The sequence below is a fragment of the Ahaetulla prasina genome, chromosome 7 (genome assembly GCF_028640845.1).
Source record: "Ahaetulla prasina isolate Xishuangbanna chromosome 7, ASM2864084v1, whole genome shotgun sequence".
Classification (NCBI taxonomy): domain Eukaryota; kingdom Metazoa; phylum Chordata; class Lepidosauria; order Squamata; family Colubridae; genus Ahaetulla; species Ahaetulla prasina.
Genome location: NC_080545.1, coordinates 74931263 through 74957675, shown reverse-complemented (window position 1 = coordinate 74957675; position 26413 = coordinate 74931263). Strand labels below are relative to the sequence as shown.

Sequence of the window (26413 nt, the reverse complement as noted above, 5' to 3'; positions counted from 1 at the left end):
GAAATATTACAGTATTTTGGCAAGTTCTTATTTTATGAATTATTTAAATAGAGGTCTTGGTGTTATAAAGATTGTTTGTCCTAAACAATGTTTCAGTCTCAGCTCCTCCTAAAAAGACTTTGTGGCTTCATTGCACTTGTGGTAAAGTTTTATTTTGACGCTTCTACATCATAGGATTCAATTACAATCTTATACAGTAGAGCCATGTTCACTATAAAAGATAAATCCCATAATAAAACATATAACCATGATCATGCTGAAAACTGATCCTGATGTCTTAACGATAAAATGGCATAATTAGCTGTTAGGACGAATCAGTTTAAAAGTTCCTGAAGGGTCAGGAACAAACCATTTTTCCCAAAAGTCAATGTGACCACTAGGGTAGCCCCAAGGCTTATATCTCCCATTCCAATGAAGCAACTTGGCCTCCTGAAGAAAATGCTCTGAGTATCTAGCATCAGGACTCCAGCCTATGAGGGGAAAAAAGGAAGACCTTAGTTTTTACCTAAAAATTTTTTTTGCTTAGCAATAAATTCTATGTAGGGGACATTTAGTTAAATGTATCCAATGCTAAACTAGGCTTGTATACCCTGATCTAAGTTATGTTGAATTCACTGTACTTTGGGATCTGTAGGCATAGTAGTAATTACAGGTGGACCATGAGAAGAATCCACCTGTATTCATACAATGTATGAGGTGGGCAGCCATATAAATCTGTTAAATACATATATACATACATACATACATACATACATACATACATACATTCCATCAGTTCTTTTCAAATGATGCTAGGGTTTTTACAATTCCAACCAGACACATCTCAGAAGCTTACAGACATACAGAGATATGACTGTAATGGAGCCTGCAGAGCCAGAGCCAACAATTGTTGTAACATAACAGTTGAATATTGCAAAGGTCATTAAATTAAGCAGCTCAACTAATGACCATCCCATTCCATCTCTCGCTAATGAATCATTAAACAAATGTGCATGAGGTAAGTGGAGCGCAGAGTGCCTCACAGGTGGGGAAGGTCGTCTTCTGTCCCCCCCCCACCTCAGTCTGGGAGGCACGAGAAATGACTCAATTAGCCGGCAATTGAGTCCACGGCAGCTATCAGTTCTGGCAGCAACCTAGCGAGCGTCTGCCAAGGTTTGTCTGTTATCTTTCTTGATGCCGGCGTGTCAACCAGGAAATCAGGAATAAACAGCACTTCAGCTCAAGTTCTCTAGGCAGTTTGATTTGTTCGTCACAAAGCAGTATAGCAGCCCCTCCTGCTTTTATACCCTGTGGGGTGTGGCTCCGTGACTCAGCACTTTCTAGGCCTGCCCCACCCCTGCTTCTGTTGTACCCGCCTCTCTTGTCTATGAAACCTGGGATCTAATCAGGATTGATTGTCCTCAGCTGGGTCTGAAGGGTTTCCTGGGCGGGGGAAGATACAGGAGATGGAGGCTCGTCACCTCTTCCACCTGGCCTGCCTCTGGCTCCTGGAGCTGAGCCAGGGAAGCCAGCCCTGCAGAAGGGAGCCCTGACGGCCCTCACTTTCTGTGTCACTCTCTGGTAGGGGGCCAGGCCTGGGGTGGGCTGGAGTCACAATAGGTCTTTGGAAGCCTAGCACAAGCCCAGACCCACCTGCCCAAGACCTCCCCCACCCTCAAAAATCCTGTGCTCTGCTTCCCACCCCTTGGGTCCCCGTAGGCCTTTTTCCACACCTATCAGGTCCCCTTAGGCACAATTCTCATCCCACCAGGCCAAACACCCTCAGTTAGCTTTTGAGGAGCTCCAAGGCCTTCCAGAGGGCTAAAACAGATTGCTTCATTGCACTGACATGATTCCATGGCATTTCCACTGGCTGAATTGCATTTTGGTATTGCCGCCACTTCTGGAATAGCACCATGTGACCCTGTGATAAAGCGATCCATTTCACTGCCTTAATGTGGTTTGCACAGTGCTGCAGAAGCTTTCTACAGCTTTCAGAAGCTTCTGCAGTGAAATGCAGACCTAATTAGGGCACTTTGTTCCCGGGCTGCATGGCGGTGGGTCAGAAGCAACCGACATTATGTTCCACCCAAATCATGGTAGCCACTTCTGGGTGACTACTACATGACAAACTGCTTTGCTTTGCTGCCTTACTGGGATCTCAATAGCCCTGCAGAAGCATCCTGTAGCATTCAAAAGCTTCTGCAACACTGCAGACCTTGTTAAGGCAGCAAAACAAAGTGATTTGTCTGACAGCCACCATTTTGTCCCCACCCACAAGCAGGTGGGACAAAGTGGCCGTATTCAGGTTGCCACCACATGACCCAGGAACCTCATGGCTTATCCTCCTTGCCCAACATGAGGTCTGGAGAGCTTCAAAAGATAAGGTGGGTGATAGATAGGTGAGGAGCAGAATGGAATGGGGAAGGGAGTGCTGAGGGGCATTGCAGCATCCCTATCGTTGGCTGTAATGTTTAATGACCACAGGGTCCAGCCATTGTAATTTTGAAACGACATAAGCAATTTGGGGGCATCTGTTGTAACTTTAAATGTTCATTAAATGATCTGTAATATATCAAGGACTACCTGTATTCAGCAGATATAATAACATTCCATTGCTGTCTTGTAGCAACTGATGTGTCTATACAAAAATACATAATATTCTGTACTTTTATAAAAGTGGCACAATTTACTAGTTGCAGAGAATACTGTACTGAATATTATATGTGTAAAGTGCAGCAACAGAATATACATGATCATAAACATTCAGTTGAAGATACCCTGCATTTTAATTCTTAAACTAAACTATATCACAATGAAAATCTTTTTCTTAAAAAAAAGCTTAATATAATCAAATAAAACAAGATAAAAACATGCTTTATCAGAAACAAATTTTACCTAAATGTCGAATATGCCACAAAGGATTAATAGTTGTATATTTTCCATGGAAAACTATGAGCATTGGAGAAGTGGCCACACCTCCCGCAAGAGTGCTGCTATATAGATTTTCTCTGAAAAAGTTTTTTAGATTGTCAAATGCATAGAAGATTTATTTTTAAAACAGCTATTTTACTAAATGGGGATGCAGTAAATAAAGCAAAATACAATTCAATTAGAACTATAGAGAAGTAGAACACGATTTGAAACCCAGTACAGTAGGTGACTGGGTCAATCACATACCCTCATACTTTCCCTTCTAGGTAAGGTCAACTTCTTTAGCTGAAAAAATGGCTTTTTTGTTTTTAATCTGAGCATCAGAAAGTGATCAAACTATTGGTATACTAAACTAAATACATCCTTCAAAAATATACAGTATTGTTCACATACTTAGTTCAAACACTAATATAATGCTGTAGTGAGAATGACTTTTGAGCTAGTGCAAATTAAACACATTCCAGAGAGTATTGATACCGTGTTAGTCTTTGTGGTAGGAGTCTGATTGTTCATAGAGCAAGATAAAATAAATACGGTGTGCGTTTTTACAATCATCACCTGTACAGTTGAAATTCGAAAAATTAGAATATTGGGCAAAAGTTCATTTATTTCAGTAATGCAACTTAAAAGGTAAAACTAATATATGAAATAGACTCATTACATGCAAAGCAAGATAGTTCAAGCCTTGATTTGTCATAATTTGGATGATTATGGCTTACAGCTCATGAAAACCCCAAATTCACAATCTCAAGAAATTAGAGTATTACATGAAATCAATAAAACAAGGATTGTACATAGAACAATATCGGATCTCTGAAAAGTATAAGCATGCATATGTACTCAGTGCTTGGTTTGGGTCCCTTTTGCATCAATTACTGCCTCAATGCGGCGTGGCATGGATGCTAACAGCCTGTGGCACTGCTGAGGTGTTATGGAAGACCAGGATGCTTCAATAGCAGCCTTCAACTCTTCTACATTGTTTGGTCTCATGTCTCATCTTTCTCTTGGCAATGCCCCATAGATTCTCTATGGGGTTTAGGTCAAGCGAGTTTGCTGGCCAATCAAGTACAGTAATCCCATGGGCATTGAACCAGGTTTTGGTACTTTTGGCAATGTGGGCAGGTGCCAAGTCCTGCTGGAAAATGAAGTCAGCATCCCCATAAAGCTCGTCTGCAGAAGGAAGCATGAAGTGCTCCAAAATCTCCTGGTAGATGGCTGCGTTGACCCTGGACTTAATGAAGCACAGTGGACCAACACCAGCAGATGACATGGCTCCCCAAATCAACACAGACTGTGGAAACTTCACACTGGACTTCAAGCATGTTGCAGTTGTGCCTATTCATTCTTCCTCCAGACTTTGGGTCCTTGGTTTCCAAATGAGATGCAAAAGTTGCTCTCATCAGAAAAGAGGACTTTGGATCATTGAGCAACAGACCAGTTCTTTTTTTCTTTAGCCCAGATAAAACGCTTCTGACGTTTGTTGTTCAGGAGCGGCTTGACAAGAGGAATATGACATTTGAAGCCCATGTCCAGGATCCATCTTTGTGTGGTGGCTCTTGATGCACTGACTCCAGCCTCAGTCCATTCCTTGTGAAAGTCCCCAACACTTTTGAATGGCCTTTTCCTGACAATCCTCTCCAGGCTGCGGTCATCCCTGCTGCTTGTGCACCTTTTTCTTCCACACTTTTCCCTTCCTCATGACTTTCTATTAATGTGCTTTGATACAGCACTTTGGGAACATCCAACTTCTTTTACAATTACCTTTTGAGGCTTTCCCTCCTTATGGAGGGTGTCAATGATGGTTTTCTGCACAACTGTCGGGTCAGCAGTCTTTCCCATGATTGTGATTCCTACTGAATCAGACTGGGAGACCATTTAAAGGCTCAGGTACCCTTTGCAGGTGTTTTGGCTTAATTAGCTGATTAGAGTGGGACACTTTGAGCCTACAATATTGAACCTTTTCATAATATTCTAATTTTCTGAGATTGTGAATTTGGGGTTTTCATGAGCTGTAAGCCATAATCATCAAAATTATGACAAATCAAGTTGTGAAGTATCTCGCTTTGCATGTAATGAGTCTATCTCATATATTAGTTTCACCTTTTAAGTTGCATTACTGAAATAAATGAACTTTTGCACGATATTCTAATTTTTTGAGTGTCACCTGTATATTACCAACTAAACTCAATGGGCAATCAGTTCCTGCTAATAGAGGACTATTGGTACATACGCTACATTTTTCTGCATCCATTTTTCTAACTGCTTTGTGATGCGTTGGTGTTTCCATTCTGTCATGTTGGCCACAATGACACCAGGATTAAATGTGCAGGTGCTGGGACTTATACCAAGATCTCGGATTGTTTGCTTTCGATAGTCCAGGAAGCCCATATAAGTGTTCTAGGGAAGAAAGGAATATGAAATCTCAAAAACTATGTGTGCACAATTGGTAGGAGCTATGGAGAGAGATGAGATGCCTTTGACTACTTGAGACACCACCCCAAATATGGGCTAAGAATTTAAAAAAATGTGGCCAGGACAAAAATCAATTTTGATTTAATCAGGTTATGTTTAAGTGTTACATTCATATTACCTCCATGTATTTAGTTTCCCTTTTCAATAACAAGTATATTAAAATTTGCTGGCAGCTTTGTGGGGAGGCGTGTTTGGGCCCAGATCCAATTGTTTCTATTTAGTATTCAGAAGAGCAGATAGAGCAGAGATATGAGAGCACATGGCCAATTATGCTTATGCTCAACCTGTCTCACAGAGTTTCTCTCACAGAGAAATAGAGGGCACATCCATGGAGACAGTTACTGATCATCCACAGCAAAGAGATTTGAATATTTAATACCTTTAATCATACATAGGATAAGCTGCCTGGTTGAAATGATCCTATTAAATATGATGGTTTGAAAAGTCTGATTTATTTATGATGTGTCATCAAGTCTGTGTTAGTATTCTCCTTGGTGATTTTTTTCTAACCTGGCCCTTCAGTTCTTCCAATGGTACTGAAGACCCTAGTCTGTTTTAAATTGAGGAGAGATGTCACATTTATAAACCTTTAAAAGCAGGCAGCATTCATCAAAAATCTTAAGCCCATTTATAAAGGTCTTTTCTGCCTCAACTTCCCTTATAGTATTAGTGAAGCACAAAACAAAACAGAACAAAACAAATTAACTAGTTAATTCCTAATTCCACATTCCTGCACTAAAAATACATCTCACGTTTGACTCTTGAATAATCTATGTAGATTTCTGGGCGTCACTACAAAAGTTCTTCCAAGATTGTTTTATTATATTTTCACAATCCCAATATCTCTTACAGCCTTGTATTCCTGGAGGTATCTCATCCAAATATAAGCCAACTCTACTAAACCTCTAAGATTAACCTAGGGTTAAGCCTTTTTAAAGAAAGGACAAATATAACCCGCCTACCACCACCTAATCAAATAATATGTTTTAGAAATGTCTTTTTTTTTTTACCTGCATTCCTACGCTTCTAACCATTTCATGAGTTGAAGGTAGATCACAGTCATCTGAAAAAGCTGCAGCATGTCCTCCGATTAACTTCGTATCATATAGATCTTGGATGTCTCCTACAGAAAAAACAAAGGTTGTTTCCTCCCTCAAGAAATACTATTATCAATTGCCTTTATATATTCTGATATAAAATTTAAAAAGCTTCTAAGAATTTCATTATAAGATCCTCGCAACTACTTTCAAACATTCAGATGTATAAGGCAGAGCAAAGTTGTAACAATGACATAAATATTTTGGAAAGACTGTTATTAGGAAAAAACAGGATTTTTTTTTCATCACTTACCTTGTACAATCACATCATCATCAAGATAAATCACTTTTTCATGTTCATGGGTAAGTAGAGGGAGGTAAAATCGAACAAAGTTTAGCTGTTGAATGTTTTAAAAAAATATTAACAAAGTAGACAATACAAATTCCTTGTATCTAGTTTACTAGATAGTATTATTTAATACAAATATCTATCCTTCACAAAATAATATGTCTAACCTCCACCACAAACAAGAAACACCTATGTAATGAACACCAGTGGAATTCTGGTTTGTGTACATATTTGCATGTTGTCAACAAAAAATATAATGTAAATCTGTTGTTGCTAGTCTTGTTCTCTTTTTCTCTTCTTTGGGCTACTGAAATCTACTGTCTCTAGTTTTCGGAAGATTATCTGAACATATCCCTATTGACTGCAGTTTTTGCCATGAAAAATAAAGAGAATTTCCGGGCCCTTCAAATGCATTCAACTTTTATAGCCCCCAAACAATTTTTCTAGCATTCAAGCGGAACCTGCTGTTCTCTAACATAAATCCACTATTTCATATCCTGCATTTGGAAAGATGAAAGGTGAGAACTGAAGGCTAATTTGGCTCTAGTGGTTAAGGCACCAGGCTAGAAATCAAAGAATATGGGAGTTCTACTCTTATTTTAGGCATGAAAGCCAGCTGGGTATCTGTGCTGATCACACTCTTAGCCCAACTCAAAATAGGAGGAGAAAGGAGTATTAGATATGTTTGCTGCCTATAACGACAGTAAAGGCACAGTAAAAAAATATTTTTAAAAAATTGCTTGATCTTTGGTTTCTATATTTCAGTGTAATTCTATTGATTTTTTTCCCCCCAACTAATTAAAGGGTGCTGTTGTATCCCCTCAGTCTTCTTATTCTCAGATCCCTCAAATTATTTTCAGTTTCTAACTCCTTGGACATCCTTATTGCCCTTCTCTAAACCTATTTCAGTTTATCTGAATCCTGAAAAAAAAATGCCCTAAATTGCACTTATACTCAAGGTTGGGTCTGACCAATGCAAAGTTGGCTGGAATTTTTACTTCCTCTGATTTTGCAATTATATATTTAATGTGTAACAGCCTAAGGTGGCATTTGTATTTTTAGCAGTCATATCAATACTGACACATAATAAGTTTTATGATAAGTTTATGCGAGCCGCCTTGAGTCTCCATGTGTGAGTAGGTGGCAATATAAATTTTCTAAATAAATATATTACAATGCCAAAAAGGCACAGTTGCAATCAGGTGCTCTATTCACTCACACAGATTTTTAATCTTAAATATGAAGTGCCAACCTAATCCTATTTGCTCTCTTACTCAATTTTGCTTCATCAGCAAATTTGATGGCATTTCTTTCTCCTCATCCCAGTCTGTTGTAAAACGGTTGAAGAACACACTGCTAGAACTAAGGTTTGTGTCATGTTTTTAAAATTTTCCTTATTTATACATTTAAAATTACATTTTAATATGAATTGTTAGAAATCTTTGAGACTACATTAGCATACGTAGTTTCATGAACTTTAAATTATGCACCTCCCTTCTTTCATAGGTTTATCTAATAAAGGAAGTTTTGCATACTCACAGGCTGAAGTAATTCAGGACGTGTTGCGTCTGGTCTGATTTTCCCTTTAAGCACCATAGGATTGAATTCCACAATTTTAAACTTGATATCTTTCAATTTAGAGTTTTCAATCCACTTCCTGAACAAATAGAAGCATGTTAGATTAATAAAGCAATAAATATAGAGTGGTAAATAGTTGCTGCTATTCTTTCGTTTCATAAACCTTGGTCTGAGCATTATAGCTTATCTCTAACTGAATATTGCTCACAGCCTAAGTAGCAAGTTGTACGTTGTTGTTATTATTATTAGCACTATAAAATGAGAGATTTTTCTGAATACTTTATATGACATTCGTTAATCAACCTAATGTTTCTTAACTTTTCAGTTTACTAAGATAAACTTTCCATAAGATAAACTCCATATGCAATTTAAATTGGCCAAATAGCAACATTCTGCACTTGTTCTAATTGCTTATTAGTGGATTAAGTTTAGAAACCATTTTGAGTTGTGTAATTATACACACTAGCATCTGAAATATGGTAATGACCCAAAAGCTTCATGTTCTTTCAGCTAAAATGAAGGCTTCCAGGTGGATGACGCCTTGAGCTAGGGATCAAATAACACAGTGCAGCTGTTCAGTTTTCCCCTCCCAAACTGATTTTTACAGTACTGTATAGAAAGACAAAGGACAGAAGAAGTGGGCTGGTTACAGAGAGGAACAGCTTTTTTTAGTGATCTCTTAACTTTTTTTTATATATTTTAAGAAGTTTTTTATTTATAATACCAATTAAAAACAGTGGACATAGCATGACATATCCGGTTTAAACATTTTCATCAAATTTTGTCATATAATTAATACACTTCTTTAACTCTATACATATTTATACTAATTATCACATTTTGAATACATATATTCTTTCATCCATATAGGTTATTTCGATATCTAATTCAATTGTATCTATCATAACAAATTAGCATAAAAACTTCCAAGAATTTTACTTGTCAATAGTCCTATATCCCAGCATTTCCCCTCCTTTCCAACCAATAATAAAATAAAATTAAGATTTCATAATACTCTGATTCATTCTTATATTTAAGTTCCAAGGTCAGTCTGTCCATTTCCATGCAAATTAATATTTTAGCTAACACTTTTTCTGTGGGGGTCTCTCCGTTTTTCCATTTCTGTGCAAAAGCTAATCTTGCTACTGTTAGAATGTGTAACATTAGGTAAATTGTGCTCTTGTATTTGCCCTCTATAATACCCAATAGAAAAAATTCCGGGTTTGCTTTTATATTTTGCATTAGTATCTCCTCTATTCATTGTCTTATCTGGTGCCAAAATTTTGCAGCTTTTGGGCATTCCCACCACATGTGATAAAAGGTCCCTGGCACTGCCTCACATTTCCAACACACCGACAAATGTTTTTTGCTTATTTTTGCTAATCTTGTGGGTGGGAGATGCACCTATAAAACATCTTGTATAAATTTTCTTTGTATGTAGTAGCTAAGGTAATTTTTATGTTACTTTCCCAAAGGTCCTGCCACTTGTCTAGATTGATTATTTAATTTTAATTATTGTATTTAGTGGCCTTAATTAGTAATTTTAGTGTTTAGTATCAGAAATTCTAGTATTTAGGTTAACTAGTAGCTAAAGCCTTGAAATCCAATAGCCTCAAACATTGATTCATGATACAAGGGAATTGTAGATTCAAAGCTGTACCAAAGAAACAAATTTGAAAAGAAAGAGCAAAGGGAAGAATAAGTCTGAGTTTTTGCCAGGAGAAACTGCCAATCATTGAATACAAGGCTTTGGTGACTTGTAGACAGCTACCATTACACGGATAGTTACACATTAAAGACACAATTGGTAAAATTCTGTAAATATCGAAGAATAATTACACAAAGCCATACTAAAAGCACACTTTCCAGATAAGGCTTTATATAATTTTACAAACACTTTTTTTTTAATAATGCCTCTATTTGTTTGTAGAAAAATAATATATAAAGGAAAGAGAACTGTATGCTGTAATACTGTATGTTTGGGCGGCCTCTGTCTGGAAGCAATCTTAGAGAGTCCTTCACTATCCTTTTCCACCTAATCAATTCGTATCCTCCACTGACCCACCTGTGCTAAACCTATGCGGTAAAAGTAAAGGTTCCCCTCGCACATATGTGCTATTCGTTCCTGACTCTAGGGGGCAGTGCTTATCTCCGTTTCAAATCCAAAGAGCCAGCACTGTCCGAAGATGTCTCCATGGTCATGTGGTCAGCTGACTAAATGCCAAAGGCGCACAGAACGCTGTTACCTTCCCACCAAAGGTGGTCCCAATTTTTCTACTTGCATTTTTTACATGCTTTCGAACTGCTAGGTTGGCAGTAGCTGGGACAAGTAACAGGAGCTCACCCTGTTATGCAGCACTAGGGATTCAAACCGCTGAACTGCCGACCTTTCAATTGACAAGCTCAGCGTCTGAACCACCATGTCCCTTGCTAAACCTATACTTCTGCCCAATTATAATTATCCTGACACTAGTTCATCACAGATTTTTACTTTAATAATTTTGCTGTTCGGTGTTATGCTGTCTTATTGATATTCTTATCCATTACAGTGTTTCTCAACCATGGCAACATTAAGAGGTGTGGACCAACTCTCAGATATTGGCTGAGGAACTTCTAGCTGGGGAATTCTGGAAACTGAAGTCCGCACCTCTTAAAGTTGCCAAGGTTGAAAAACACTGTAATTTGTTTTAATGGGCTGATAGATTGCCCAGTGCATTCTGTATATTGCAAACAAACAAACAAATAAATATGTAGCATTCAATTGGGGTAATAAACTTTCCTGGATAAGGGATTATACCCTCACTCACTTATATTACAGCACTGCATGATTTTACCTGATATGTGGAATGCTGCTCTTTATCCCAACTATGTAGAACAAGACATTTGAATCCGTGTTGGTATAAATACTGTTGATTGCAGCTATTGTTGCACCCATTCTGCCTGCAGCAGCACATAGCACAACTGGAATTTCTTCTTCCATCTCCTCTATGCTCTCCAAATCAACTAATAGTGACAGTAAATAATAGCAGTGAGAGTAGTAACGGCAGTAGAAGAAACATGAATTATCATATATATTACTATTTATTTAGTTCTGTTGCATTAAGCAATAAGCATTTTCCAAAAGCCTCTGAAAGAGTTGAGAATTTGTTGAAAGCTAATATACTAAGTCTCTGTTAATTACATTAAATGGCCTTATGTTTCTTATGCAAGCTCACATATCTGTTCCCAGTTCCATATTCCTTCTGTTATGGCTATCCCACCCCACAGGTTTTATATGCAGCATTTAATGATACAAGCCTTTTTCAACCAGTTGTAGGCACTAAGGTAAAGGTAACAGTTCCACTCGCACATATGTGCTAGTCGTTTCTGACTCTAGGGGGCGGTGCTCATCTCTGTTTCAAAGCTGAAGAGCCAGCGCTGTCCGAAGACGTCTCCGTGGTCATGTGGCCAGCATGACTAAACATCAAAGGCACATGAAACGCTGTTACCTTTCTATCAAAGGTGGTCCCTATTTTTCTACTTGCATTTTTTACATGCTTTCGAACTGCTAAGTTGGCAGAAGCTGGGACGAGTAACGGGAGCTCACCCCATTACGTGGCACTAGAGATTCGAACCACTGAACTGCCAACCTTTCGATCAACAAGCTCAGCATCTTAACCACTGAGCCACCGCGTCATGTGCCATAATTCTCAGTCTGCAGTCAGTAGCCATCAAGATGTACAAAATGTTTAGAGGCATTACTAAAAGAAAGCCAAAGTAGCTCTAGTTACGAGGCTCTTTCTGTACTAGTTTGAAAGGTAATTTTAACATGGGTTATAATGCTACCAACAAAGCATATGCGGTCTCAGTAACATAAAAAATAAAAATAAGTGCTTACTGGATTCATTAGTCAGAATAGCAGATGGCGTCTTTTGAACTTTATTATACAGAATAACACAGAGAGTCAAAACAAGAAGGAAGAGTAGGATCTGATTAACTGAAACATAGAAAGTTGTTCAATTAATCACATATACATAATTTGCAGCACAAATATTTTCATTAGTATGCTCCGTGACTAATTAATAAATGCAATTGGATTTTAACTTTATATCTTAACTGCATGATTTATTATGTACACTTGGCTACAAACACTGTATTATATTTCAATGAATCTCTAACTGACCTGAAGATAAATCTCTACATGTTACAAATTTAAACAATTTCCCATGAAATTATTTCTATTTGTATGTTAAGTACCATGGAATTAAATGAAAGTATTGGTGACGCCAAAAGTGAGAGCTCTTTACACAGTTTATCATCATACAATCATCAGATTGTAATTTTGTCATAGGAACTTTAAGGATGAGGAAAATTTGAATCTGGTTCAGAAATCCCATTAATTCCACTATAATTATTTATAGATCTCAGTTAAAAAAATACTAAATTGGTTACATGTCAAGTCTTAACATGTACATGTTTTGAATTCCTGCACTATGTTTTAGCAGAAAATATATTTTTAAAGGACACTACTATAAGCAGGGAAAGGATATATAAGGCTATATATACTCTGTATGTGTGTTTGTGTGTGTCTAAATCATCTTCTAAATCATCTAAATCACACTAAATCATCTTCTCTTATCACAATTTAAAATGCCACCTTGCCCAAAGTATTGACTTAAAATTCTAAATAATCCCACTGGAAGCAGAGTGCCTATGTCTTACAAACAGTTTTACTTCTATACAGAATTTTAAATAATATCATAAAAGCAGTTGCCAGACATCAAAGGCAAGTGAATGGGAAAGTTGCTTCTGTTCAATAGTTGCATCTCTGTAGCTTTGTACCTATGTGGCTATTTTTACAACAAGGAACAATGGTGAGAGATGGATAAGAAGAAGGGTCTTCACATTTTGTCTTTGTGTTTTTCTCTCACATGGCCTATTGTTAATTAAATTAGTTAAGAGTGAGACAAGAAGTTAGTTGAACGGGTCTCTTTAAACACAGAGACCTATTAACTAACTTCTTGTCTCACTCTTTCTTGTGCTTTTCTCTCTGCAAAATGTAGTTTAGATAAAAATGAGGCATTTCTACGTTTGTATGTCCTAATGAATCTACCTTTACTTCAAATAAAGGTACATTGTAATAACGTGCATTATGTAATATATATTAGTAGTCATAATGAATTCATTAAGCATTACATAAGGTTTATTAGCATTCATTATAGTTACAGCTATTCTCTGCAACCAAGGAAACTAGATTATGAATATTTATCTTTTTTTTCCAATGGTACCCAGTAACTTAGTATACTTTCAGCAGTTTGCTTAACTTCAAGAGCTTCTTCAGCTTTTACTGAATTCAAATCTCCAACACCTTCTTCCTGGACTATTCAAGCAATTCTCTTTTAAAATATTCCAGAGAAAAACTCTTAAGTAAACATGTTTCTTATCTCTTACCCTTGTCAACATCCTCAAATGCTGTTGATTTTTGCCTTGGAAATTCTGACATATAGGGGTGTTTTTTAATAGTCCCAAAGGCAACAAGAGGCACAGCTAATTGGCAAGCTAATGTGTTTCTTGTTGCCTTTGGAGCTATTAAAAACACCCCTAAATGTCAGAATGAAATGCTAAGATTTGATCATCTCTTACAGTAGCCCTCAAATTATAACCGTAATTGAGCCTGTTAATCACAGTTGTTAGTTGTGATAGGTGTAAACCAGGTTATCACATGACTGGACCCAGTTTTGCAACCTTTTTTGCTGTGTTCAATAAGTGAATGTGTCAGTCGTAAGCAAACCCATTGTTTGCAACAGGCCAGTTTTTGTTACAAACTGGAAGTAAATGCAAGTGTCTGGTAAAACCACATAAATCATGATGATGTGATAATGGGGCCCACTGCCAAGCACCCAAAATGACCCCATGTCAAAATTTCAAAACTGGATCATAAGAAGCTTTGGGGGAGAGGGGGTCCATCATAATTTTGCATAGTCATTAAACAACTGGTCATAAATCAAGGACTACCTGTAAGAAGGCAGAAACTTCTTACAAATGATCAAGAACATGCCTCCAAAAGCTTCAGAATAGTAATGGAGTAACATCTAACAGCATCCAATCTTTGCTCTTTGTCATATAATATTAGACTTATCTTGCTTTCTTTTCTGTAGCTCACTCTATGTTCTCACTTCTAATGTTTAGCCACCAATTACAGCAACCATATATGTAAACTGCTCATTTTTACTTATTTGCATGGAAGCACTGACTTCTTCTGAAGACTAAATGCGGAACCTAAGGATCACCAATATAGTACATAAAACATTATTTTCATGTCTCTGGCTCCAATTATATGTATTAATTTTAGAAAATACAAACAAAGGATTGGGCACCCCAGCGTATTGGTTGTAAGCGCATTTCTTTTCCATTACAAAAGTTCAGAAATGTAGGACCATGCATTTTATGGAAGGGGGTGGGCTAGAGAAGCCAACATTTTGGTACATCTTTATAACTGGCTCTACTCTCAATGGAAGCTATTTTGTGGATGGGAAAGTCCCCTTCCCTCAGCCATTTTACAAGAGTGCTCATTACATGTTTGCAAAATAGAATAGAATAGAATTCTTTATTGGCCAAGTGTGATTGGACGCACAGGAAATTTGTCTTTGGTGCATAAGCTCTCAGTGTACATAAAAAGAAAAGATACATTTGTCAAGAATCATAAGGTTAAAAACACTTAATGATAGTCATAGGGTACAAATAAGCAATCAAATCATACTAGGAAATAATCAATATAAATCGTAAGGATACAAGCAACAAAGTTATAAAAATCCCTAAGAGCAATAAAAAAGATATGGACTCTTCAATTACACTATTTTTTTCTGAAGATGTCTTACTTTTTCGTAATAAAGCCATATGGCCCTTTCATTTGGTTGCAACCTGTGGGTGAAATAAGAGGTGGGGGGGAAAGTCAGAAAGTTAAAGCATACGGTAACAAAAATATCAAATCTACCATATGTATATTGAGACCTCTACAGGTCTAAGTTAAATATGTTTGAACCTGAAATATGTAAACAAAGCTTGAAAGGATGCACTTTCTTTCTTATTGCATTCCACCATAATTTATTCAACACTTTCTACTCTTTTTTTGCTTGTTTGTTTCTCTCTCTTCAACAATTAACTTCTAAAAATGAAGAAGCAAGTGTATATATTTTGTCTGCTAACTACAGTAGCTACAGGTACATCTACACAAATTAAGAGCTGTCTGTCACCATTCTTTATACCAATGCAGGGGTCTCCAACCTTGGCAACTTTAAGCCTGGTGGACTTCAACTCCCAGAATCCCCCAGCCAGCTGGCTGGGGGATTCTGGGAGTTGAAGTCCACCAGGCTTAAAGTTGCCAAGATTGGAGACCCCTGTACCAATGTATTTCAACCTTGACAAATTTAAGATGTGTGGACTTCAATTCCCAGAATTCTCCAGCCAGCATGGACATCTTAAAGTTGCTAAGGTTGAGAAACACTGTTTTATACTATAAAATACTGTAAATAGCAAATTTTAATTTTGCCCCCAGTTTATAGTACTCTCTCTCAATCATCTTAGGAAAAATAATTCAAGTTTGTATTTAAATAAATTTCAGTGTTCTACCTAACATGAGGAGTAGTTAGCAAAGTAAAGAAAGGGTAATCATTATTTTGCCATAATATTAGCAAGAAAATCATGAGAATTATGAAAATTAAATGTAGGCCATTTTCATAATAGTGATTTTCACCTAAACATTTTTATAATTCCATATTATCAACTAAGTAATACTGTTAGATCTTGTCATATTTTTTAGGTTTTGTAACAACCTAAGAAATTAGTATTTGGTAATAAATCCATTAAGTAATATATTTAATAATATTAAATGACATTCACAGAGATTTTACATTTAGGGACTAGTGCTCAATATAGCAAATATACTCATAATTTAATCATTCATTCCACCCATAAAAAATTAATTTCTTTCATTTCTGGTACACATAAGACACATGTTTTTGCTTTTCAACCATCATGCAAAGTTCAAATGCAAATCAAAGTTAATGCAAAACTTTCTGTAAATAGATAATAGTTATAACTATACCTAGAAATTTGCAATGCCCACTTTTACTTAATAATGAAAAGAATTTAAGAACAAAACTAGAGTTTTCATTTTCAAAAATGAGATCATAATAACTCAGTACTTTGCTGACATTTCAATACTTGAGATTTTTTTTTCTAAAGGCTCACAAACTCACAATAGTAAGAAAACTGTAAACACTCTATTTCCAATAAAATTCGAAGTTTTACCTTTCAAGGCAACAGCAGAGCAATTGTTGATTTTTTTCTCCAGAAAAATAACTTCAAGCAAGCAGTTGCTGTGGGTAGCTGGCTGATTCAGTGTAATAAACATTCATGTCAGAACCACTTTTCTCCTGGGATTCCCACTGAAATCCTACATGCAAGATACTTCAAGGTCCTTTTTAGTTTCTTCAAAACTAATTTGAGGCAGAATTGTTTAAAAAAAAATCGGTGTTTTACTTGGAAATTACTTTTTTCCTTCCTTTCTCCGTGATTACGGAACTGTACAGAATCCAGACTCCGGCCTGTTGGAATGAGAGAGCTACATAAGTAAACTGCTTCCAGATGTGGTGAATAAGGCAGCTGCAGAATTGGTGAACTTTCCTCCTCCCACCCCAGTTCTTCATCAGAGAGAAAATTCCAGAGACGGGGGGGAAAAGATTGTAGGAAGAGCTCAAGTTTAGATATTTTGTTTAATGTCATGTATATTTTGGATCATTGTGAACAAAGAAGCATCTATAAACTTACAAGCATGAAAAAATGAGTAACTGTAGAAAAACCCCTATTTTATCTAAAATAATAACCCCAGTCTGTGTTTGCATTGAAAAAATAACTTACAGGTTCTGCATCTTTCAGCCTATAATGTTAAAACATAGTTGCATATACAGAATATATTTTAGCTCTGCACTGTGAATATTTTAAGAGGTCATTAAAGATGAGAGCAGATGTACAATCTATCAGTGGGAAACACTCAGGGGCATCCAACGGGGGAGGTACTATGTCAGTTCAACTTCAGGCCCCTTTTTACATGTGTCGCAAGATTGAACTAAAAAGGAGATTTAAACATACAATCACAACCACCATTTTGACTTTTTTCAAATTTCCACCCCCATGTAGATACTTCGTGATCACCCCCTTTCTGAAAATAACATTTTAAAAAAGAGGTTTAAAAAATCCCAATGACAAAAATGGCTATCTTGCTGCCTTAAATGCTCCCAAAAAAATCCCAACAACTGTTTATGCTGCCCATCTTGAATGAAAACTGAAAATTGCTGAAGGAGCGGGGGAAAAAGCTGTGTCACAAAACAGCCATTGATTACTGAAAAAGAGGGAGTGAGAGAAATCAGAAATAGCACGTTTTCCAAATGACAAATTTTATTAGGCTTTGCTGGCTGGGGAATTCTGGGAGTTGAAGTCCTCCGGGCTTAAAGTTGCCAAGATTGGAGACCCCTGCTTTATATGAAGTTGCATCATATTTGAAAAAGTGTCACCTACCTCTTTCTGATGAAGGCTAATGTTTTTTATTTTATTTTTTTTATTTTTATTTACATTTATATCCCGCCCTTCTTCGAAGACTCAGGGCGGCTTACAGTGTGTAAGGCAATAGTCTCATTCTATTTGTATATTTACAAAGTCAACTTATTGCACCCCCAACAATCTGGGTCCTCATTTTACCTACCTTATAAAGGATGGAAGGCTGAGTCAACCTTGGGCCTGGTGGGACTAGAACCTGCAGTAATTGCAGGCAGCTGTGTTTTAATAACAGGCTATCTTACAGCCTGAGCCACCACGGTCCTATGTGATCATAGACTACCCAATTCTCCTCCTACAGTTAAAGAGGATGTGGCCTAAGAAGAAATTTAATTAGACTCAAAGTAAAAGGAATCATTTTGCCCAAGAGGTCTAGTTCATGACTACTGATTGCATGAATCCAAATTAAAATATTCCCAACAATTTTCTAATAAAACAGAGCTGGAAGAGAAAACTCTCATGACTTCCGTGAGAAAGTAAAAAGGATAGGAAAGTTATGTGAGAAAGCTTTCTAACCACCATGCTGAACAGGATTTTCTTTTATGTACCAGTATATTTGTACATATATATTTCTTCATATATATATATATATATATATATATATATATATATATATATATATATATATATGTATGTATGTATGTATGTATGTATGTGTGTGTATGTATGTATATATATATATATATACATATGTATATATATATATATATATGTATATGTATATGTATATGTATATATATCTCATATAGTTTATATACTATATAATCTTTTTGTGTGATGCTTATATATATTGTTGTGACAAATAAATAAATAAATAACTCTGCTTATCATTCTGATCTGAACTCACTCTGTTAATTCAAATATCTGATTTGGGATACTGTACAAAGAGAAATGTTGTGTAGCTTTGTCATGTCTATGTCAGTTGCACTATTGATATGCTGTACATAGAATTACCTTGGAGAAATGTAAAACATTACAAGTGAAGAAAGTGATGGGGAAATCTTTAAATATATATATACATACATACTCATTAATGATTCTCTTTACTTCTGAGCTCAATTCAAGATATTTAATGCTTCTCTTGTGATTCTGTTGTGGTTTTAACCATTAAGAAAGTATTGGATTGTAGACGAGGGGTGAAATGTTCCCGGTTCGGACCAGATCGCTGATCCGGTAGCAATGGCGGCGGATGGTTCGGAGAACCGGTAGCAAAAATCCCTGCCCCTCCCCCTCTCCAGCTGAGCTGCGTGATCATCAGAGGGTTTTTTTTTACTTTTAAAAGCATCTTTTCTTCGGCCAAAAAAATGCTTTTAAAAGTAAAAAAAAAGCCTCTGATGATCACACAGCTCAGCTGGGATCGTCAGAACCCTTTAAAAGCATTTTTTCTACAACCTCTTTGGCTGAAGTGGTTGTAAAAAAAACAGCTTTTAAAAGGCTCCTCTGGGGATCCCAGCTAAGTTGCCTGATCATCACAGGCTTTGGTCGAAGAGGTTGTAGCAAAAATGCTTTTAAAAGTAAAAAAAAAAAGTTGGTCATGCCCAACCAGTCACATACATTACCCCCCGCCCACCCCCCATGCCCACAGAACCAGTATTAACATTTCACCCCTGCTGTGGACCCCTGTGGTAGCTCCATTAATTTAGAAAGAAAAGTTTAAAATATGTTAATAAGTCTAAATAATTTTTCGAAGATGTTTAATGGGAAGCTGTACCATTTCAAATGAATACATAAACATTGGTTTAGTCAATTTGACCCCCTATATCAAGGGTCTCCAACCTTGACAACTTTTAAGACTTGTGGATTTCAACTTCCAGCAAAGCTGGCAGAGGAATTCTGGGAGTTGAAATCCACAAGTCTTAAAGTTGCCAAGGTTGGAGACGCCTGCCCTATATGGACAAGAACTATGGCCTTGCAATCTGTTAAAAAGCCCAACGTTTAGCATATGTTCCCTAAATTAGGGGTCCCTAACTCCTGGACCATGGACCAGTACCAGTCTGTGGCCTGTAAAGAATGGGGCCATGTAAGTGGCATGTGAATGAGCAAAGCTTCATCTGTGCGTGCGTGGGATCTAGGTTACGTGTTAAACAACCAACACAACCCCCATCGGTGGAAGATATTTTTTCTTCCAAAACCAGTTCCTTGGTGCCATAAAGGCTGAAGGCTGCTGCTCTAAATAATATATAGAACAATGTTTGCATTGTACGGTAGGGTGCAGATGCATGTGTTAGAGGCACAATTTTGCACTCCCAGGAACCAATCTAGTCTTTAGTTAAAGGCATATGATGCTGGCTGGCATCCATCACTATTCGGACAGGTCCTTAGGCACATATGTGTGGTGGTATTTTGAGCACCACTTTTTAGACAAGCCAGAGCTGTGTGTCTCCCTCAAGCTACAACTTCCTGCAAACTCATCTAAGCTACCTCCAAGGCCGCACTACCCCTATGACACTGCTGTTGTGCTAGACAGATGCTATGGTAAGGGCAAAAAAATACAGATTTTAGAGTCCAGACTAGATGGATTAGCCCTACTTCCTGTGGTGATGTTTCCTTACAGAAATGAGCTCAATCACCCTGAAAACATCTTGATGCAACATGTATAGTACAGCTACAGGAAAAGTGTTGCCTTCTGGTGATCGACTGGGTTTTTGCAACCCAGAGTTCATATCTCCATGTACATCTACATTTATGGAGTGATAGGAAAACTGCATTATATCCTTTCTCAGGAGCCTTTTCAACAATTATTTGCATGAGGAGGAAGATGTTCTATTAGCAATAGCACTTAGACTTATATATCACTTTACAGTGCTTTACAACCCTCTCTAAGCGGTTTATAAAGTCATCATATTACCCCCAACAATCTGGGTCCTCATTTTACCCACCTTGCATGGATGGAAGGCTGAGTAACCTTGAACCTGTTGAGATTTGAACTGCCAAATTGCAGGCAACCGGCAGTCAGCAGAAGTAGCCTGCAGTACTGCACTCTTAACCACTGCACCACTGTGGCTAATGATGGGATTCCCTCTTAAGAGAGGCTAAGGCAAACCCCTGCCGCAAATGATGCCTTAAATCTTGAATCTGAATGGTTTTTTACATCTTCAGGTAGATTAGCTTATAACCATATTGCTCCTCCTCAGTAGAAGCAATGAATGGCAACTGTGCAAGTACTCAATAAGACTACAGGTTTAACACAGTACCTTTAGGGTACAACCATTGCAAAATAATCTATCTGTACCAAGACCTTACCCTCAGATAACATCTGAAAGAAATTTAGGATTTAGCATTCATTTTCTGCTTAGCTGATACCGAGAAGCATATTCACAAAACTGCAGACAAATTGTGACCTTCCCAATGAACTCATTGTTCGATGGTGTTAAAGGTATCCTCGCAGGATGCGAGATGTTCTAATTATTATTATTATGTTCGGCCATATTATTATTATTATTACCTCTTTTATTCATTAAACATGAAACTCAGTCAACTGAATGTTTAAATATGTGTCACAAATACAATTGACTAAAGGTTGATATGTGTTGCTGCGAGGGTCCTAGGTATCAACCAAGTATCTATATAGTAACTGAGCCCTGTAGCTCATTTTTCGACCGATTAACAGGAGTCATAGCATCTGACGCAGTCCTTGTTGACCCGGGCAGCGACTGATCCGGTATGGAATTTAGCTGATTTCTTCTCATCATTGAATGACATTGAGTGCCTGGATTGGTTCACGGTGGCTAAGCCACTACCAATCTGAAGACCGGCAATCCCATAACCATAGGGACCGCACCCGATAGCCGTCCAGGCCCAGCCATGGGTTGTTGTTGTTATTATCTTTTAATTATTAAACATGAAACTCAGTCAACTGAACATTTAAAAATGTATCACAAATATAATTCACCGGCACTGATGGTTGATACGGGTTGCTGCCAACGTCCTAGGTATCAACCAAGTATCTTCTTAAAATGTACAATGTTCCAAGTAGCAGTTTTTTTGCAGTTCTACTGGTGTTATTGCAGGAAGCTGCAATTTCTTGATGTATTTTATAAAATTCTTGGACATGGTACCAAGTGCCCTGATGACAATGGGTATTATTATTATCTTTTTTATTCATTAAACTTGAAACTCAGTCAACTGAACATTTGAAAATGTATCACAAATATCATTGAATGGCGCTGATGGTTGATACAGGTCGCTGCCAGCATCCTACTTTTATCATTATATTATGTATACTTTATTCATTAAACATGAAACTCAGTCAACTGAACGTTTAAAAATGTATCACAAATATTGACTGGCACTGATGGTTAATACGGGTTGCTGCCAGCATCCTAGTTTTTTCATTATATTATATATACTTTATTCATTAAACATGAAACTCAGTCAACTAAACATTCAAAAATGCATCACAAATACCACTGACTGGTGCTAATGGTTGATACGGGTTGCTGCCAGCGTCCTAGGTATCAACCAAGTTCCTTCTTAAAATGTACAATAATCCAAGTAGCGCAGTTTTTTTGCAGTTTCGCTGGTGTTATTGCAGGAAGCTGCAACTTGTTGATGTATCTTATAAAATTCTTGGAGATGGTACCAATTATATTTAATAACAATTAATTAAATTTAATTTAACAATAATTATATTATTATTCTCTTATTCATTAAACATGAAACCCAGTCTAATAATAATAATAATAATAATAATAATAATAATAATAATAATAATAATAATAATAATAATAATTGCTGCTGCTGCAGCTTCATTCCACGAGCCTCCCTCGGGCCGGGCCGGCCGGCTCGGCTTCCTCGCCAAACTCCCCAGCAGCTGCCTCGGGCCCCGCCGCGGTGCATTGTGGGCGTGGGCGGATAAAATGGCGGCAGGCGCCGCTGCCCTGAATTGGAGGCGCGTTTCTTCTTTCACGGGGCCGGTCCCCCGATCCCGGCATGGCCATCGCGCCGTGGCCATCCGCGAGCTGGTCATCATCTTCGGGGGCGGCAACGAAGGCATCGCCGATGAGCTGCATGTGTACAATACCGGTGCGGATGGGGTGGGGGGAAGAAGGGAAGGAGAAGCAGGGTGGGCTCGGTTGCCCCGGCGGGGCGCTTCCCCCTTCAGCAGTACCTGCTGCTGCTGCTGCTGCTGCTTCGCTAGCCGCGAAAAGGCCTTCGGCGCGGTGGTCTCGGGGTCGGGTTGGACGAGAGTGGGGACATGTCTGCGAAACGGGGGTTGTGGTGGGGGGCGCCCGGTGAGTGGCTGGGGATGCTGGGCTTGGGAGTTTGCGCCCACTGCCCTGGCATGGCTTACTGGCGGACGGAAATGCCTGCCCCCGTTACCTGTTGGGCTTTAAGGGGACGTGTGTATTCGCCGACACGGAGCCGGCCTTCTGCGCTGAATCGAAGGGAAGAGGCTCCTTTTGAAGCTGTTTTGGCTCAAGGGCATCCACGGAGGTTTAGTCCTCGTTCTCTGGGCTGAACTTGTGTAGCCCTTTTCCTTCTTTTATATCCTCGGTGGGGTGCAGATTGGCGACCGAAGGGTGGGATGCAATCTTGTCGGATTTTCCCCTGCGAGATTCACTCAACCACAAATTTCAGCTTAATGTCTTGGCCATAAAGTGCACCAACGTAGAAAATTGAGTCAACGCAGAAAATTGAGTTAACTGGTTAGTTCCGTTGGTACATTAACTTTGGGTGTGTTGCTTTATATTTGCTTTATAGTTCCTATCTCCAAGGGCGTAATCTTAGTCCCTGCATGCACTTTTATTTTTTGTTATAATGACATACTCAAGCAGGGAATTTCTATTTTAGTGTGGTAGAAGCAGGGAATGAGGATTTGAATGAAGGTCTGGGGTATTCTGTATATATCTTTTTGTGCTGTGTGTATTTTGTGAACACAAGATAAGTACTAGTGAGGATTAGCTATATAATTTTGCAGACTTCTGCTCCCCTAATGTATAGCATACGTCTGTTAGATGAGGACAGAGTAACTTTTGTCTTTCATAACTTTGCCTGATGGTGATGCTAATCAGATAATCAGAGAGATGTGGTCTGAATAAAGACAAGTATAACAGTAAAAAAAGTCATTGTATCCAGAGATAAGGAAGATTCATATAAATTAGTGAATAATAAAGAATATGAGCAATGTAGGTGTATAAATTATAGATACAATGTAAAGATAAAACCATGTCAAGAACACTTTCTGTTAAGTTTAGTTGACCATGTAAAACACTTATAATTTATAATGCTTTCATCATGGAGGGATTGTGAGTTATTGTATGATTTATTTCAGTTAAGCTTTCCAATAAAAATGCTTTGGGTCAGTGGATAAATGAAAATATATTGTGAATCTATATTAAAATGGATGGTATTGCTATAAGCATGGGTCAGCTACAGAATATTTGGTGAGAATATGTGAAGGCATTTGAAACTGTATTAAGATGTAAAGTAGAATGCTGAGTTCTAGGAAAATATGATGTGTGCCCAGCAATTTTGCATTGAAAGGTTATGAATAGAAAGTATAATTTGTTTCGAAATTTGCACATGATAAATGAGGGTGGTAGCTGGAAGGTATTGTCAGTAACAGATTTGAATCTTGATTATAGGCCACCAAATTGGTATTTACAAGTAGTCCTTGATTTATAACCTTTTGTTTAGTGACCATTTGAGATTCCAATGGCACTGAAAAAAGTTATTTATGAATGTTTTTTCACATGACTGTTGCAGCATCTTCATGGTCATGTGATCAAAGTTGGGATGTTTGGCAACTACTATGCATTTATGACAGTTAGAATGTCCCAGAGTCACCTTTTGCAATCTCCTGACAAGCAAAGTCAATGGAGAAGCCAGATTTATTTAACAACTGCAGTGATTCACTTAACAACTGTACCAAGAAAGGTCTTAAAATGGGGCAAAACTCACTTAATAGCTGTTTTGCTTAGCAGTGGAAACTTTGGGCCAATTATGGCCATACGTTGAGGATTATCTGTAATAAAGTTGTTCAAAGTATGGACTGAGATAATCAATTAGGTTTGCTGAAATTGGGATATCAAAATGGGTGTGATTAGCCTAGCTCTGAGATGGTGAATCTATGGCAAGTGTGCCCGAAGTGGCATGTGGAGCCATGTCACCTGGCACGTGCGGCATCGCCTGTTCCTTTTCCAGGTTTCTGGAAAAGGAACAGGCGATGTTCCTTCTGTGCGCGATGACCAGCTGGCTTTTTTGCATATGGCAGTCCCAGAAACTAGAAGAGCTGGTCTTCTGTTTTCCTGCGTGAGCATGCGCACCCACCAGCTGATTGTGGCTCAGACTGGTAAGACAGTCTGTTATTAACAGCAGCTGCTTGCAATTACTGCAGGTTCAAGCCCCACTAGGCCCAAGGTTGACTCAGCCTTCCATCCTTTATTGGGGGCAATAAGTTGACTTTGTATATAAATATACAAATAGGATGAAGACTATTGCTTGACATAGTGTAAGCCGCCCTGAGTCTTCGGAGAAGGGCGGGGTATAAATGCAAAAAAAAAAAAATGTTGCATGTGCGTGCGTGCCAGAAACCCGGAAGAGTAGCTGGCTGAAACCAGAAGTTCAGTAGCTGAAACCGAAAGTTATTTTTGGGTGCATGCATGTGCTTTGGGCAGCTCTTCTTCTGAGTTCCGGTCTAGGTGCGCACATGCGCATACTCGCTTTTCAGCACTCAGAGCCGAAAAGGTTTGCCATTGCTGGCCTAGCTAGTAAATTTAGAGGTAGATGATAGCAGGAATGTATTGCTAGTTTGGGAATGGGGCTGTAGTAGGTATGAGATGTATTTGTATACTTCGAAAACTTCATGATCCAATCTGGTTTGGTGAGGATGAATGTAGGAACATTTTTTTCATAAAACAGGGTTTTATGAAGTGATACTTTGTGCTGAGGCAAAGAAAGAGACCATGCTGAAATTAGATATGAGAAGGTAATGAGAATAATAGTTTTTACACTGCAAATGAAATATAGAAATAGTTTTGGGTGCAGAACCTGACTTGTAATACATTTCTTTTTTTAATATTAATTTTTAATATACTGTACAAAGTTTGATGGGCAAGTTGGCCAAAAATAAATTGGGGCCTATTGATTTTTCTGCAATACTTCACATGGAGTTTTGAAGTTCAACATTGTGTGATTAAATTATCCCAACCCCTGCCTTAAATTTTTCTGCTAAAATGAAAACTGTCTGGTAATTTGGTATGGATATTTATATAAAAAGATTGTTACCTCTGTTTTACTCAAACCGTTATTATATCAATGTTTTATTACATACGGTAAATGCCTATCTTTTGCACCAAGTTCAATTTGGCAGCTCTTGAGACTGATTGGAAAGTAAAGAATCCAAACAGTTTACACTTTCCAGATGAAGAAAGGAATATGTTTTTGTTTAAGAATGCAAGATTTAAAACCAAATAATTAATAAACATTAAAGTCATTAAATGTAACGATTTTGTGTTTAAAGTTGTGGATA

At 37.8% G+C, this 26413-nt stretch overlaps 2 protein-coding genes across 4 annotated transcripts in view; one reads left to right on the top strand and one right to left on the bottom strand.

Annotated features, from left to right (window-relative positions):
* Positions 1–130: 130 nt before the first annotated feature.
* Positions 131–17086, bottom strand: GLT8D2 (glycosyltransferase 8 domain containing 2). Of its 2 annotated transcripts, none has more exons than XM_058189732.1 (10): positions 16639–17086; positions 15207–15249; positions 12227–12265; positions 11184–11352; positions 8311–8428; positions 6736–6820; positions 6396–6508; positions 5144–5310; positions 2878–2990; positions 131–470 (listed from the first exon to the last, which is right to left on the bottom strand). In XM_058189732.1, the coding sequence occupies exons 2-10, from the start codon at positions 15223–15225 to the stop codon at positions 298–300; spliced, it is 996 nt and encodes a 331-aa protein (XP_058045715.1). In that variant the 5' UTR covers positions 15226–15249; positions 16639–17086; the 3' UTR covers positions 131–297. The 2 variants fall into 2 exon arrangements, with proteins under 2 accessions (XP_058045715.1, XP_058045714.1); XM_058189731.1 differs by having other exon boundaries at positions 12227–12325; positions 16639–17082.
* Positions 17087–22789: 5703 nt separating this feature from the next.
* The window catches only part of HCFC2 (host cell factor C2), a 30411-nt gene continuing 26787 nt past the window's right edge, over positions 22790–26413 (top strand). For both annotated transcript variants that reach the window (XM_058189728.1, XM_058189727.1), the window contains exon 1: positions 22790–22965. In XM_058189728.1, coding sequence (XP_058045711.1) covers positions 22800–22965 — 166 coding nt within the window. In that variant the 5' untranslated portion in view covers positions 22790–22799. The remainder of the gene's footprint in view (positions 22966–26413) is intronic.

What these genes read in the sequence shown, in the direction of transcription:
- GLT8D2 (XM_058189731.1), bottom strand. An exon ending in GTCCTGAATTACTTCAGCCT is followed by an intron (nt 6,821 to 8,310) that starts GTGAGTATGCAA and finishes AACATTCAACAG; the next exon opens with CTAAACTTTGTTCGATTTTA. An exon ending in GTGGCATATTCGACATTTAG is followed by an intron (nt 471 to 2,877) that starts GTAAAATTTGTT and finishes TTCCCCTCATAG; the next exon opens with GCTGGAGTCCTGATGCTAGA.